Source organism: Phyllosticta citribraziliensis (assembly GCF_038025025.1).
Source record: "Phyllosticta citribraziliensis strain CPC 17464 chromosome Unknown J3D65scaffold_7, whole genome shotgun sequence".
In the NCBI taxonomy this organism is placed as follows: domain Eukaryota; kingdom Fungi; phylum Ascomycota; class Dothideomycetes; order Botryosphaeriales; family Phyllostictaceae; genus Phyllosticta; species Phyllosticta citribraziliensis.
The window spans coordinates 1,209,004-1,222,199 of NW_027117344.1; the positions used below are offsets into that span (position 1 = coordinate 1,209,004).

Genomic DNA, 13,196 nt, shown 5'->3' on the forward strand with positions numbered 1-13,196 from the left:
AAGAAAGGCGACGACTGTTCTTTACCTCGGCGTCACTGTAACAGCAGATGACTGCTCCATAGGCGCGACTATGACAGTCAACGATGTCTCACTCCTTTCAGTTTCCCTTTTTCTTCTGCCTCTCTCTTCACGGCGCAGGCCTTGGAGCATTCAAACCGGCGGCGGGTTCTTGGTAACCCCCTCCGCCCATGCAGGAAATACGCATCTACCAATTCATCAGGCTCTTTGAAGGGTAGACGAGTCATTTGCATGTGATCCCTTGTCTTGATGAAGTCTTGATGAAGAATGAAGAGCTTAGCGAGCGTGAGAGGTGCCAGAGCGCTGGGCCGCCGTCGTCGTCGGGGCATTAATCTTCAAGGCCGGAAATTTGAACTATGTTATTGGCAGGACCGATTGCTTGGCCTTTCAAAGAATCGCCCGCATCTACCTCAATCTCTTGAGCGCAGTCGACGATCACATGGAACGACTGCAATCAGGTCCTTAAATGGCGTGAGTGAGAGACATGCTGGAGATTGTGCCTTGTGGGTGGAGTTATGAGTCTCTGCATTGAAAGTATATATTTTAATTGAGCATGCTTGGTTTCAACAATAAGCTGAATGGCGCAGCGGAAGCGCGCCGGGCTCATAACCCGGAGGACAGTGGATCGAAACCACTTTCAGCTACTCGAGAATTGTCTTTTTGCGTTTCAACAGACCGGCGTTCGAGTCGCTTTTGCCACGCTCGGCTCTTTTTTTAATATTTTTTTTATTTAGTCTTTGAATTATTCCGTTGTTGCTCATCATGATGACATCAGTCAACAAAGCCGCACAGAACGCCACGTGCCCTTGTTACTTTGACAAGGCTCGTGCTTTTGCCTGATGCTCGTCTCACGAAGCACCAATCATTCGATGTTGTGCGACTTCGAGCGCTGGTACCGAGGCAATTTGTATGAAGGAGACTCATATTTCAAAATATTTATTTGGACTTTAGTTCAACTCCACCGCAAGCCCGTCGGCCCCAAACAGCAGCTATAGCTGCGAGGCAAAACTGTCACCAAGAACTGGAAACCCCGAAACTAGAGCCTCATTGCCAGAAGAGAGGCCTCGCAAAGCAGACATGAAAAATCACGCCTCCATCTAATCGTCTGCGCACCTGCCGTACGAGTCCGCAGCGGCTGTAGAAACAAGCAGTAATGGGAAAGAAAAGAGACGAACTGGAACCCACATGAAATCAAGACCCGACTTTTTTCAAAATGTCATCGGGTACTTGGAAACGCCTCAAACGCCTTGCCCTCGAGACCCCAGTTTGTTTGTGCTCCTTCAATTGAAATGCATGCCGTGGGGTGTTAAATACGCTCAAAGCGGGTATACGTAAAATGGACAAATGAATGCAAACAATTTGATCTCCGTCGCCGCACTGTCAATGCTCGGGAGTCGTTATTTTGGTGTGGACTTTGGCAAGAAGCTGCGTAGCCCGTGGCAGATTTAGCCCCGTCCGCCGAGACCGCAAGTGGTGGTAACCAAACCATCCATACAGAAACGCTCCTCATGCCGTCGCACGCTCCGCAGAGCAAGCGCCCAGGCGTGGAGCCATGCAGAATGGTAAGTCCCAGAGCAAGTGCTGTGGTGCCCGATTGAGAGGGTTTCATCATTGCCTGACGCCGACCATGCCGACGTTGTAGCCAACATTGGAACTTCCGCGGCGTTCGTTGAACCCGAGAGGACTGCCAGCATTAAAGTCCTGAGATCCCAAGGATGATTAGTATGAGATCCAGGCAATCGTGCTGGCTCCAAGAAAATGCAGAAGCCAGAAACAAGGAACGTGGACGCCTCATACCTTTCGACGCTTCTTCTTGTTGGCATTGCCGCGACCATCGTCTTCAGCGCCTGTTGAATCGGCCAAATCATCGTCTGCGAATCCCTCGCCGTAACCTTTGAAGCTCGACTCCACGTAGCTGCGCTTTTTGCCAAGACGTTCAGGGCGGAGGACTGAGGGCTTTGCCGCGCCGGAAGGCCTCAAGGCTGGAGAGGACGTGGCCGAATTTCGGCCCTGCATGGAGCCTTGGCCAATGCGAGCTTTTTTCGCAGCGTTGTCCAGCAACTCACCACCAGGTCGCTTGAGAGAGGTCTCATCTGTGCCAATCCGTGACTTCCACTTGGTCTCCTCGCTCGGGGGCAGTTTTCCAGGCGTCATCTTAAGTGCTTTGTTGAGTTTGTCCATCAAAGGATTCACTCCGCGCTCGAGTTCCTTGCCATGAACTCTTTGAGCGTGCCACTCTTCATCGGGCATTTGCACCAGAGACAGCAACTGGTCTTCTCTTGCCTCGGGTTTGCTCTTGCCACCCGACAGTTTGAACTCTTTGACGTAGCCCTCGTAAGATTTGCGAAGCTTGTGCAGCTTCTCGCCAGTCTGCAGGTGGAACCGAGCAACGCTGTTGGTGATGTCGTCTAGGCGGTAGAGCGACACCAGGTTCTGCGAAACATGAGGCCGCGAATATGAGTACGCTACCCGCGAGCCACTGTTAACAAACGTCTGGGCAAATTACAGCACGACAGCAACGTGGGGACCTTACGAGTCTCGCTGAGCTTGTAGAAGCCGGGACCAGCACTTGGCTGGCCCGAGCCAACACCATCGCTCGTGGATGAGCCCGTGCCTGTCCGATCGTGACCTGTGTGCTGGTGATGGCCGTCGCCGCCAGAGGCGATTTGACACTGTGCAGCGCTTTCCACACCTTCCATTTTGTCATCTGTTTGGCGCGACTCGCCATCCTCGCTCTTGGAAGCAAAGGAAACGCCGAACGTGCTGGACGGCGTCGGGAAGACGTTGGGGACGAGGTTGAAGGAGGCAGCAGTGGGCTGCTGGGTCGATTGCGACATGTTTGCCGACGAAGGAGGCGTCAAGCCTTGGTCCTTTGCTGTCGTGGAGGCGGTTGAATCATGGGACTGACTCTGGCTGAAGGAAGACATGTACGGTGGTGACGTCGGCGTGTTTGGCTGGCGGTGCAGGGTCGTCGAAGAGGGCTGCTCTGGCTTGACGAGGTGGTATGGAGGCGAGGCAGGCGAGAAGGACGACTCGGACATGGACGCGCGGGTCGCAAGAGGTGGAGGATGGGTGTTGCAGAGCGCGGGTGGCAGAGGGGTCGGCGTGTAGGGCGGCGACGCAGGCCACGGTGCTGCGGCTCTTTATTTCATCGGCCGGATGAGTCGCTTCGAGAGTGTTGGGAGGGTGGAGCAAGAGCCGTGGTAATGGCGGACGCTGGCTGGCCGTGGTTGTGGACGTGGACGTGGTGGTGGTGGTGGTGGTGGTGGTGAAGGGCGGTTGAGGGCAGGGCGTGGTTGGCGGCGGAGAAGGAAGTCGCAGTTCTGCGAAGGAAGGGCTCTGCCTGGGCCGTGGGTGGGCTGGCTGGCTGGCTGGCTGCTGGCTGCTGGCTGCTGGCTCGTCCGGGCTGGGCGTTCCGGCCTTGGCCCGTTCCCTTGTCCACCACCTCCACCACCACCACATCGCCGTCCCATCCCTCCCGCGCCACGCTTCTCGCGTCCAAAACCCTGCAACTAATTCATCGCACGCGTCTCCGTCCCCTCCGACAACCTCCATGCCAAGCTGCAACCTCCCCTCCCCCAGAAATGGCCCATGAAGCCCCCAGGGTGCAGCAGCCCAAGCCCCAGGCTCTGGCTTCGCGCAACACCCCGTCCTCCATTCTAGTTTCGCCCCGTCAGAGAGGCAATCCCATTCTCAACAGTATTCGGTAGGCCGCATCGCCATGGTTCAAACCAGACGTCACGTCCACTGAACGGAATCAACGCAGAGCTGTACCATGGGAGTATTCGGATATCGTTCCGGACTACACCGTGGGGGCCACGACATGTGCTTTGTTCCTCTCTCTCAAGTACCACGCCACGAGCAATGCAATGCTGTGATACTAACGCCAAGCAGGTACCATCGGCTGCATCCCGAGTACATTTATTCGCGAATCAAGGCACTGGCCGGCAAGTACAACTTACGCATTCTGCTCGTCATGGTCGACATTGAAAATCACGAAGAGTCTCTGAGAGAGCTCTCCAAAACATCCTTGATCAACAACGTCACCATCATGCTTTGCTGGAGTGCCCAAGAAGCCGGCCGCTACCTAGAGCTCTACAAGACGTATGAACACGCCGCGCCGACAAGCATCCGCGCTCACCAAGCGACCAACTATTCGGAGAAGCTAGTCGAATTTATCACGACCCCTCGAAGCATCAATAAAACGGATGCTGTCAGTCTCGTCTCAAACTTTGGCAGTCTGAGGACTGCCATTAACGCCCACCCTGAAGAAGTCGCCCTGGTTGCCGGCTGGGGAGACAAAAAAGTCCAACGCTGGTGCAACTCTGTCCGCGAACCATTCAGGAATCCCAAGGCTAGCAAAAAGGGCAAAGCAAACGATGCAGTGCCCCTGAATCCCGCACGGCAACAAACCCAAAAAGATTTGCCGGATCCAAGGGTTGCAGCTCGTCTTGGAATTGGATCCCAGGTACCTTTGGAAAACGAATCGACGACAGCCACGGATGCATCGAGACAGACTTCTGAGCGCCCTCCCGCTGCAGCAGCGGCATCGAATGCTATCGTCGAACCGGGTGAGGATGAGGAAGAAGCTTTGCTCGAGGCTCAATATGGTGTGGCGCCGAAGCCAAGCGCTCCTACTTCCAAGCCTAGCGCCCCGAGCAACATGGCTGCCCCTAGCAACGGCAGCAAAACCAACAACAAGAGAAAGGCGGACGAGCCGCTTAGCGAAGGCATTGAAGCCGCGCTGGCCAAGCTGAGGAACCAGTGATGAGACATATTCAATTCGCACCATGCCAATAATCTGCAAAAACCTTGCCGGCCCAGGGATATTAAACAATGACGCCGCCGACGTAAACGCTCAAACCTGGATTCAATCAAAATCGCATCACAGACGCTCGGTGTCCAAAGTTGCGGCAAATCCAATGTCAATCTGGAGGGTAGACTTGGCAGGAGTCGGGAGCATTCATGAGCATTCATGAGCATTCATGCATCCATGTGGGAGAGCCATGGGGAGCTCTCGAGTCTTGCCACGACTTTGATGACCAAGCCTCGCACGCTCAGAAATTGAGCGCCAGATTGTCAATCGCCAGCCGGACATGCTCGACGCTCTTAGCACACAACCTGCTCTCCGGCTGCACCTGGAACACGTGGGCCGCATGTTCCCCAAACATCCTTTGCCGCATCCGATGCAACTCGGGATTTTCGTGCCACCTGCGCTGCCTTTCCTCAAGGCTCGCTACAATTCCGTATAGTGTCCGTTCCCCCGGATATCGAGGCGACCCAACAACCTGGTCTCTGAGCGCCTTGCGCACAAAAGCCCGCCAGTCTGGCCCGTTCATTTCCATGTTGAAGCGAGCAGGGCAGTCAGGTGTGCCTGTGTGCATGTGCATTGGCATCTCAGCATCGGCCATGGCCAATGCCTTTGTTGCGCCAGCCGCTTCGACGCGAGCGGCCTCGGCATCAATGGCAACCAGCGTTGCGCGTAAGCTTTCGACGACGCTGAGGAGGAGGCTGATGAGCATGTGGAAGTTCTGGGTGGCGGTGACCGGCCGTTTTGGGCATTGCGGGCAAGGAAGGACTGTGGCGATTGTGTTGATGGCGGAGCGAAGCGTGGGCAGAACGAACGGGAACTCGTGGCTGGAGAGCGAGTGAAGCGACGTAAGGGTGAGGTACATGGTGGAGAGGCAAGCACACTGCGGCTGCAGCGGCGGCGCAATGAGAGGCTGTTCGTGATGTGGTGCAGGCAGCGGCGGCGTATGGTAAGAGGAAGAGCCGTCTATCGACAAGTCTTGTCGTTGCACACCATGTCAGCAAAACGACTCTAAGCCATCCAAAAAGCAAACTTACTTCTCGAACACGTCCCAGATCCCCCAGCGCTTGTGCCCTCGTGCGAAAACTGCCCACTGTGACTGTGGCTTAGACTCTGCTCGAACAGTGTCCCCTGGCTGGCGCCCTCGGCCACCCCTCCAGCATCGTCGTCACCAAACACGCCCAATATCGGATCCAGCGAGAAGCCGGGCTCCAGCTCGAACACGTTCCCAAACCCCGTCATGCCACCTCCTGCTGCGTCTGCCACTGCCACGTCCGTGTCGAAACTGAAGCCCTCAAACCCGGAGTACATCATCGCGCTGCTGCTGCTCGCCGGAATGCCGCTGCCAAAGCTTCCACCCGCCGCCAGCGCTTCAAGATCCTGCTGGCTCACCGCCGGTGGTGTCGACGCAAAAGTGCCGTGTTGCCCGTTGATGCCAGTTCTTCCGCTGCCCAGGGGACCCATACGTCCTATGGAGTCGGGCGAGGTCGTTGCGGCCGCGACATCGTTGATCATGAGAGGATTGCTACTACCACTGGCACCGCCGCCACAGTGGTGATGTGTGGGCGGGAGCGGTATGGAGGAGGCATCGTCTCTTCGCCGTTTGCGCGGCCGGCCCATCTGCTTCTGCGGCGAGTAGACGCAGGTGATGCTTTCGCGGACGCAGCGCCCGCAGCGCGGCTTGTCGCCTGAGCATTTGAGCTTGCGGTGACCTGAAAATCGAGCGTCAGTTAAAAAGGACAATGTTGAGGGTGGTTGGAACGAGGAAAAGAGTAGGAGTGTTGACTCGGAGATGCGGTCACAAGCACACCCAAAGCAGAAGGTATGACCGGAGAATAGGCGACAAACGGGGAGAGCTAAGTTGACAAAAAGGGCGAAGAGGGCAGAAAGCTGAAAATAGATGCCCAGAGATAATTCCCGTAGTCTCTCGGAGAATTGAGAGGGGATCAGCATTGGAATCCTGGTTTCGTCACGAAACAGCTGGGACTGCAATTCAACCCCACGCTCTGGGCTGCTGCAGAACGCCTCTTGTTCCACTGATCTTCTGAGCAGCCTCGAAGATGCATGCAGAACCGGGATGACGGTGAAGGAAAAGGTGCACACTTACGGCACTCATCGCAGGCGGCATGCCGCTTGACGTCTGGCTGCTGGAGACTGTTGAGCTGGTTGGTAGCAAGCTGTCGTGCTTCTTCGACCTGCATCCTGCCCGTCTGTCCCTTGCTCTTCTTGTCTGCACGCTAGCTGGACAGCTCCTCGTGCTCGCGTCCTTTTCTGCTGACCAAGAAAAAACTTCCGGATAATTGGATGCTGTACACAGCCAAAGTGATTGATTGACAGCTTCGAAGACGGACCCTGGTCGCTTGTTGTCCGTCCGTCTGTCTGGGTTGGTTGGTTCCTGCTGCTCTCGGTTCGGTCCTTGCTCGCCGCTGCTGCCACCCCCGTCGTTCCTCAAAAGCAAAAACCACGTCACCTCGTCCTCACGGAGCACGTCCAGTCGCTTGTTGCCCTCCCACCTCCTCGAAACAAAAAGGAACTTCAAACGCCGAAGGACGGACCCTGGCGTGTTTTGCGTGCCGGACCTGTCACCTCGCGAATCGCAAAAGATTTGGTGCTTGGTCCCTGCTCGGAAGAAGCAATTATGGACGATCTCAGGTCGAGATGATGGCGCAGATCTCGGTCGATGAAAACGGGCCAGGGGTCTGTCTCCCTGATCGTTGACCCAATGTTGCCGAACTTGCCGGAAAAGGAAAAGAGACCACGGCACAATGGGTTATGGTCTGAAAGGGTATCTGTCGGGGAGTTTCTGAAGCCAGGCAAGAGAGACAAAAGCTAGGTAAGCAAGCAGACCCAGGCCAAACAAGCGAGCACCTGACTTTGGCCTCGGCAATGGAACAAAAAGTAAAAATAAAAAAAAAAGGAAAGAAATGAAAGGAAGAGAAGACCAGCAGCAAGAAGCAAAAAGCAGATGCCCAAAACTCAGCAAAGAATGCGGGATATAGCGGGAGAAGGAATCGGGTAGAGCAGGGTCAGATAGGATAGGGATGATGGATGGGATGTGTTGGTGCCAGGGTGGTTCTAGTAATACCTACCTACGACCCTTTGAGTCCAAGCTCCCTCGTCCCTCCTCCACTCTGCCTGGAGCTAGCTAGGACCAAAGCAGCCACGGCCTTCTCAGGTACTGAGCACAATCAACAAGGTAAAACCAAACAACACAGGCGCCCGCTCGCCCCGCCGCCCGTTGACAGTCGCGCGTATGTACGTGCGCCGTGTGGCCCTGGCCGGCGGCTAAAGGCAAGGCGAGGCAAGGCAGGGTCTGGCTCAGAGATGAGCCGGAGTGGTGGTCGTTTTGGCTTGGAGTGCCACAGCTTGTGCGTCCATCGTCTCCTGTAACCACCATGGCGCAACACCACATGTCGCTTGTACCTGTTTTCTCTCTGGCGGCACGAGGACTCTGCAGCGAAAAGGGATTGCTCATGGCTCATTGCTTCTCCCTCTCCTTAGCCATGATGTGGATGAGGTGAGAGCAGCGATTCAGCCCCCAGACTAGCCAGCCCTATTTACCTACTGACCACGCCCCTGCTCACGTCCGTCGTTGGCTCCAAGCACGCAAAACGTAAGCCCGCCTGTCCATCCTCGATCCCGCCGCCGGGATTGACTAAGAGAGACGTTCTGACATGTTGGCGCCCTGCCACAATCCGTCGTCTGTGGTCTGCCTCTTTGACCCGGGACCAAGTTCAGCCTTGTTCCCTGCTGGCTGGTTGCCAATGGAAGAAGTGCCCGTCTCGCGGACCGTCGTGAAGACTCCCGCTACTCGACGCCTGGATCCGTCTCTTGTGCGGGACGAGACTAGTGTTTACAGCGGGCAGCTGGCTTAGCCCATTTGCTTGGCGTGCTGTTGGTTCTGGTTGACGTGCGGAGGGAACAAGATGCGGTCGACGCTAGACGCAACAGGGCTTGGGATGCTGTTAATCTTAGCTGTGCGCCATGCGGGTCAGATGTGGACCCCGCCGCGCACCAGGCTGTACAGTGGTCGGTTCAGCAGGTAATCATGAACTGGCTGCGCGCTGCGGTGGTTGCTGGCCACCATGGTGTTTCAATCAGGGGCAAGCCTTTGGCTCGAAACATTTCCATCCTCTCTGCTGAGAAGTAGTCTATCCACTTGTAACCGCCCCGACGCGCCCTTGTCTGCAGAGTCTCCCGACCATAACCATCGATCATCGAGACCAGATATTTTTGGCCCAAACCCGTCGGCATCGAAGCCACCAGCACCAAAGCCCTGAACAGCCTCACATGTGCTGCTGACCGTTGTCTTTCGCCACTTGAGCGAACCATGTATGCATCTGTCCCCTGAGCTTCTCGCACTTGTCCCTGCCCAGTTCCAGGATATCATCATATGCCTTCTTGCGACATTTCTCCTGCCACTCCTCCTCTCTCCTCTTTATGGCGGCATCGTATTTCTCCTGGTCCAATATCGTAGTAGGCTGAACCCACCTCCATTGCTGGAAAACGCCAATCTCTCCGTTCGGTTGCCGGTATTCCGTAGGGACCTGGGTAAGTACGGGCATGCCTTCAAGTCGTGCTCCGTCGAGCGGAGGAAAGGCCTCGTTGCGGAATCGGGCCATGCCACGTTTGTTGCGAAGCATGAAGCTTTTTTGACGGTGCTTGCGAGGACTCCATTCATACTCATCAACGACTTGATTCTTTGAATCGTTGGCTTTTTCGACGTCGATGGGAGCTGGACGTTGACGAGCAGAAGCAGTGGACGAACGTGATGGAGTGGCGCCCAGGGAGCCTTCAGGAGCTGAAACGGGAGCAGAGGGCTGTGGGATCGCGCCGCTGGTCTCAAGTGGTGAGGCGACATTGAGGGAGCATTCGGGAGCAGTAGGTTCTGGAATCGCGCCGCCAGTCTTGCGAGGTGAGGTGACTTCCATGGAGCGTTCCGGAGCAGAGGGCTGTAGAATTGCGCTACCAGTGTTGCGCAGTGAAGCAGTGTTCGGGGAGCATTCGCGAGCTGGGCCGCCCGTCTTGCGCATGCGGAAGCTTTCATCATCGTACTCGCTGTCCATATCAGACAGGAGAGAGTCGAGATCGTCGAGCTGATCGTCGACTGGCTCGGGACCGAGTGGGTGCGTAAACCTCAGGCTGCTTGTCGGGGACGGGTCGTTCTCGTTTCGGACCTGCTGCACCTGCGTATTCATCGGCAAACGTCTTTTGAGACTGCTTTGGAATTGGATAGTTGTGGGCTTACGAAGATGCTCATCAAGGTACGCGAAGCCGCGTGAACCTCCACCTGCCTTCTCGTACTCCTGCTCAATAAAACTCTCCTGTGTTGTAAGATTCTTTGGAAGCTTAATTGACGGAGGTGCCACTTGAGCGGGGACCTCTTCCTCAATCAAAGGTTCTTGCAGAACCGCAAACTGCTTTTGGGTCGAGGGCTTCTCCTGCGTTTGTTCCGGGAGCGTTCGTTCGGGAAAACCCTCTCCTACCGGTCGAACAGCACCGTCCCAGCTGCGGCGCTTCATAATCTTGCCGAGATGGTCGACCATCTTGGCTGCGTCTTCAAAATCGTCGTCATCCATACCTTCTTTGGCATGATAGACCGCACGAATGGTCTGACGAGCGAGGCGGCGCGCATAGTGAAAGTCGTGAAGGCAATCCCAGATGAAGGCGCAGTGCTCGATCGCAGCCGAAAGACGCAGTGGGTGGGATCCAGGTAACAAAGTCGTTGCTGCCTTGTCGGCATTGACAAAGTGGCTTTCTGTCATGGGCAGGAAATTCATTGGGGGAAACAAGAAGGCGGATGGCGGCGTCTGAATGATTGGACCTCCCAGTCCAGGCGGCGGTGCTGGACTACTGACGGCGCTACCCGGCCTGTTGTTAGCGTACGGGTTGGTGATGAAGGATGCATCAGAAGTAGCAGAGGCTACTGGATCGCGAAGTGTAGGTGTGCGGCCTCCGCTGCCGTTCTTGGATTTGCCCTGGTTTGCTTTGGGCGAAAACTTCTCGCTGACGATGGAGCTTTTGCTATTGTTGTGCCTGTGACTTTGACCCAGAACGCCGGGAGTAGTCTCTCCACGAGAAGCGGAGGACGATCTGGGCAGAGGTACTTGTGAGACGGGCGGGTGGTTGTGGAATAGAGAGAGCAGGTGATAGAGCGAAGCGCGCAGCTTGGCCGTCAGGACTGTCGCCTCTGCTCCGAGCTGTCCGTTCATGATATGCGGCAAAATCTTATTTTCGAGGATTTCGAGGCATTCGCGAACCAGCCAGATGATGTGCTGATACTGGTTCAATGAAGGTGTATCTCTGGTGAGGTCTAGGCGTCGCATCTTTCTGGCTTTGAGCACCCGGGCTGAGAGCATCTGTGAGAGCCCGAGGACCTGATAGAAGGGGCCAGCCAAAGCTGGATGCGTCGCAGAGGCCAAGCGCGCTATGTGCGCCAGATACTTCTGGTCAATGTCGGAAGCTGCCATTGTGAACCTGTGAAGTTTAGAATGAATGCGCTGGATGCCACTGAGATGTAAGGAAGACGGACCGCTCGAGAATATTTCAGTGAATAACACAGAGGACAGTTCCTGGCCTCGTTTTGCCAAGCAAATAGTCAAGGGAATTGCCCTTGCGTCCCTGAAGCAGCGAAGCCCTTTCCAGCCTTTTACTCGAGACTGGCCTGACAGGTTATGATTGGAAGACACCTTGGGGTATATCAGTACCTGTCTGAGCAAGGGAAGCGCTGAACACCAACCTTTGGCGATCGCGACAGTTATCAGTACAGACTCCGAGGTTGTGAGCAGGCCGGCTTGACGTGAATCCTTCAATTCAGTGAAAGGCTTCCAGAGCCCCTCGCGGCCCTGCGGCAGGTGTCGGTATGTACACAATTGGCACGCTGTCGCTGTGAACAATTGTGTCAATTGGGGTCTGTCGGCGTGAAGGTCGTGTGGTGGTTTGTTTAGACGCGTCCGTCTCCAGTACTTGGGAAACACCGAGATGGTCCGAGCGCCTTTGACCAACAATATGGATGTAAAGCCGCCGCGCAATCTTTTTTCCACTGCACGCAAGGAACCAGATTGTTTGGCTTGCCACGAGCAATCAGGAAAGATTTGAAAAGAAGGAAGCAGTACACGAAAGAGCTTCACAAGATGAGGTCTGCCCACTGCAACGAAATACAAGCGGAAGAGTTGCTGATAATGACCAGGAAAGCGGAACTCGAGCAGTGATGAGACGGCGAAGCTGTCGACACAAGTACTGTTCCTCTCACCACTGGCAGGGGCCCTGAGCACAGGGAACGGTAATTTGACGGTGGCCTTTACTCGGGTGTAACCACGCCAGGATGATGCAACAGAGTGATTTCGGATGGCGCCCAGTCGACAATTTCTTATGATCCTGTGTACGAAGAATATTACAAGATGCTGTACGCAAGACAAAGGAACAGGTGGTGGAGCAGCTCCTTTACAATCGCCGGTGGGTATCTCGGGAAAAGCAAAAACAGACCAGGTCGCCCGGAAAACCTGGAAACGGTCAGCGTACAGAGGTATGACAGACAAGCAAGTCAATGGTCGAAGAGACTACGCAATACATATAAGATAAGAGACGGAAGTTTTCTACCTCTAAGACGTGGGAAAAAATGCGCTGGTAGGTGCCTGATCCGATTCCCTGGGCTGTGGTCGAACAGCAAGACCAATAGAGGGCAGAGTCTGGCCAAGGCGAACGGGCTCTACAGATCAACAAAGACGTCACTCATAGGGCTCGGTGGCTTGGTCCTTCGGATATCGAGGCTCCAGACAACGCACATTGCGCCTGGTGGCAGGGTTTGAGCGCGCGCGGCAACGACGTGACCGAGTATATATGGCAGATGACGGCCGGCGGTGTGTCTACCCGTCAATGCGCCGCAAAAGATGATTTTGCGCAAGTCTCGGCGTACAAAAAAGAACCGGGAATCGCAGAGAGGATTTCAGATGACAGGTCTCGCCGAATCGCGGCGAAAAGGAAACAATGCAGTGGGGGTCAAGTGGATTGACCCGAAAAAGAGAGCAAGCGGCGACGCCGTGGACGAGCACAAATCTGAAATACCAAAGAGCCAAAAGGCTATTGCAAGCGGCAGACGGCACGAAGCCGCCTGGGCGATAACCATGACGGCCGGCGGTGGCTCCCGAAAGCGCAGTCGATGGCAACTGGTGGGGAGGGGAGGCTGCAGCTGACGGCTACGTGTTCAAAGCTTCGCTCCTCTCGCCAGGCGAGGCGCGTGGACTCTGGACAGCGATCAATGCCAGCTGGCCGCGAAGGAGACGGGGCCCTGGGATCGCCAGATCTGACCGTGGGTGGTGCTCCTTGCGTCACGGTGGTGTGTGTTTGGTGGAGGGCAAACCATTGCAAA

General features: G+C 55.6%; 5 protein-coding genes and 1 non-coding gene across 6 annotated transcripts; 2 read left to right on the forward strand and 4 right to left on the reverse strand.

The window, feature by feature from the left end:
• Nucleotides 1–590: 590 nt before the first annotated feature.
• On the forward strand, nt 591–662 carry J3D65DRAFT_t82. Its single transcript has one exon. It is a non-coding gene; the product is annotated as a tRNA-Met (tRNA).
• A 1,147-nt stretch (nt 663–1,809) lies between these two features.
• Nucleotides 1,810–3,059, reverse strand: J3D65DRAFT_555189 (Rox3 mediator complex subunit-domain-containing protein; the record flags this gene model as incomplete). The annotated part of the gene is made up of 3 exons (XM_066797218.1): nt 1,810–2,039; nt 2,088–2,483; nt 2,552–3,059. The coding sequence occupies 3 exons, from the start codon at nt 3,057–3,059 to the stop codon at nt 1,810–1,812; spliced, it is 1,134 nt and encodes a 377-aa protein (XP_066654553.1).
• Nucleotides 3,060–3,471: 412 nt separating this feature from the next.
• Nucleotides 3,472–4,786, forward strand: J3D65DRAFT_590668 (restriction endonuclease type II-like protein; the record flags this gene model as incomplete). The annotated part of the gene is made up of 4 exons (XM_066797791.1): nt 3,472–3,724; nt 3,785–3,865; nt 3,913–4,630; nt 4,664–4,786. The coding sequence occupies exons 1-4, from the start codon at nt 3,603–3,605 to the stop codon at nt 4,784–4,786; spliced, it is 1,044 nt and encodes a 347-aa protein (XP_066654554.1). The 5' UTR covers nt 3,472–3,602.
• A 289-nt stretch (nt 4,787–5,075) lies between these two features.
• On the reverse strand, nt 5,076–7,029 carry J3D65DRAFT_554869 (uncharacterized protein; the record flags this gene model as incomplete). Its single annotated transcript, XM_066797205.1, has 3 exons — nt 5,076–5,806; nt 6,187–6,540; nt 6,930–7,029. 3 exons carry the CDS (start codon nt 7,027–7,029, stop codon nt 5,076–5,078), a joined length of 1,185 nt encoding a protein of 394 aa, XP_066654555.1.
• A 1,947-nt stretch (nt 7,030–8,976) lies between these two features.
• J3D65DRAFT_627563 (uncharacterized protein) lies at nt 8,977–9,955 on the reverse strand. Its single transcript, XM_066800553.1, has 2 exons — nt 9,520–9,955; nt 8,977–9,475 (listed from the first exon to the last, which is right to left on the reverse strand). The coding sequence occupies exons 1-2, from the start codon at nt 9,876–9,878 to the stop codon at nt 9,115–9,117; spliced, it is 720 nt and encodes a 239-aa protein (XP_066654556.1). The 5' UTR covers nt 9,879–9,955; the 3' UTR covers nt 8,977–9,114.
• Nucleotides 9,956–10,293: 338 nt separating this feature from the next.
• Nucleotides 10,294–11,298, reverse strand: J3D65DRAFT_539385 (14-3-3 domain-containing protein; the record flags this gene model as incomplete). The annotated part of the gene is made up of 1 exon (XM_066796718.1): nt 10,294–11,298. A coding segment is annotated over one exon (1,005 nt), but the record flags the coding sequence as incomplete, so codon positions are not given.
• Between the last annotated feature and the right edge of the window lie 1,898 nt (nt 11,299–13,196).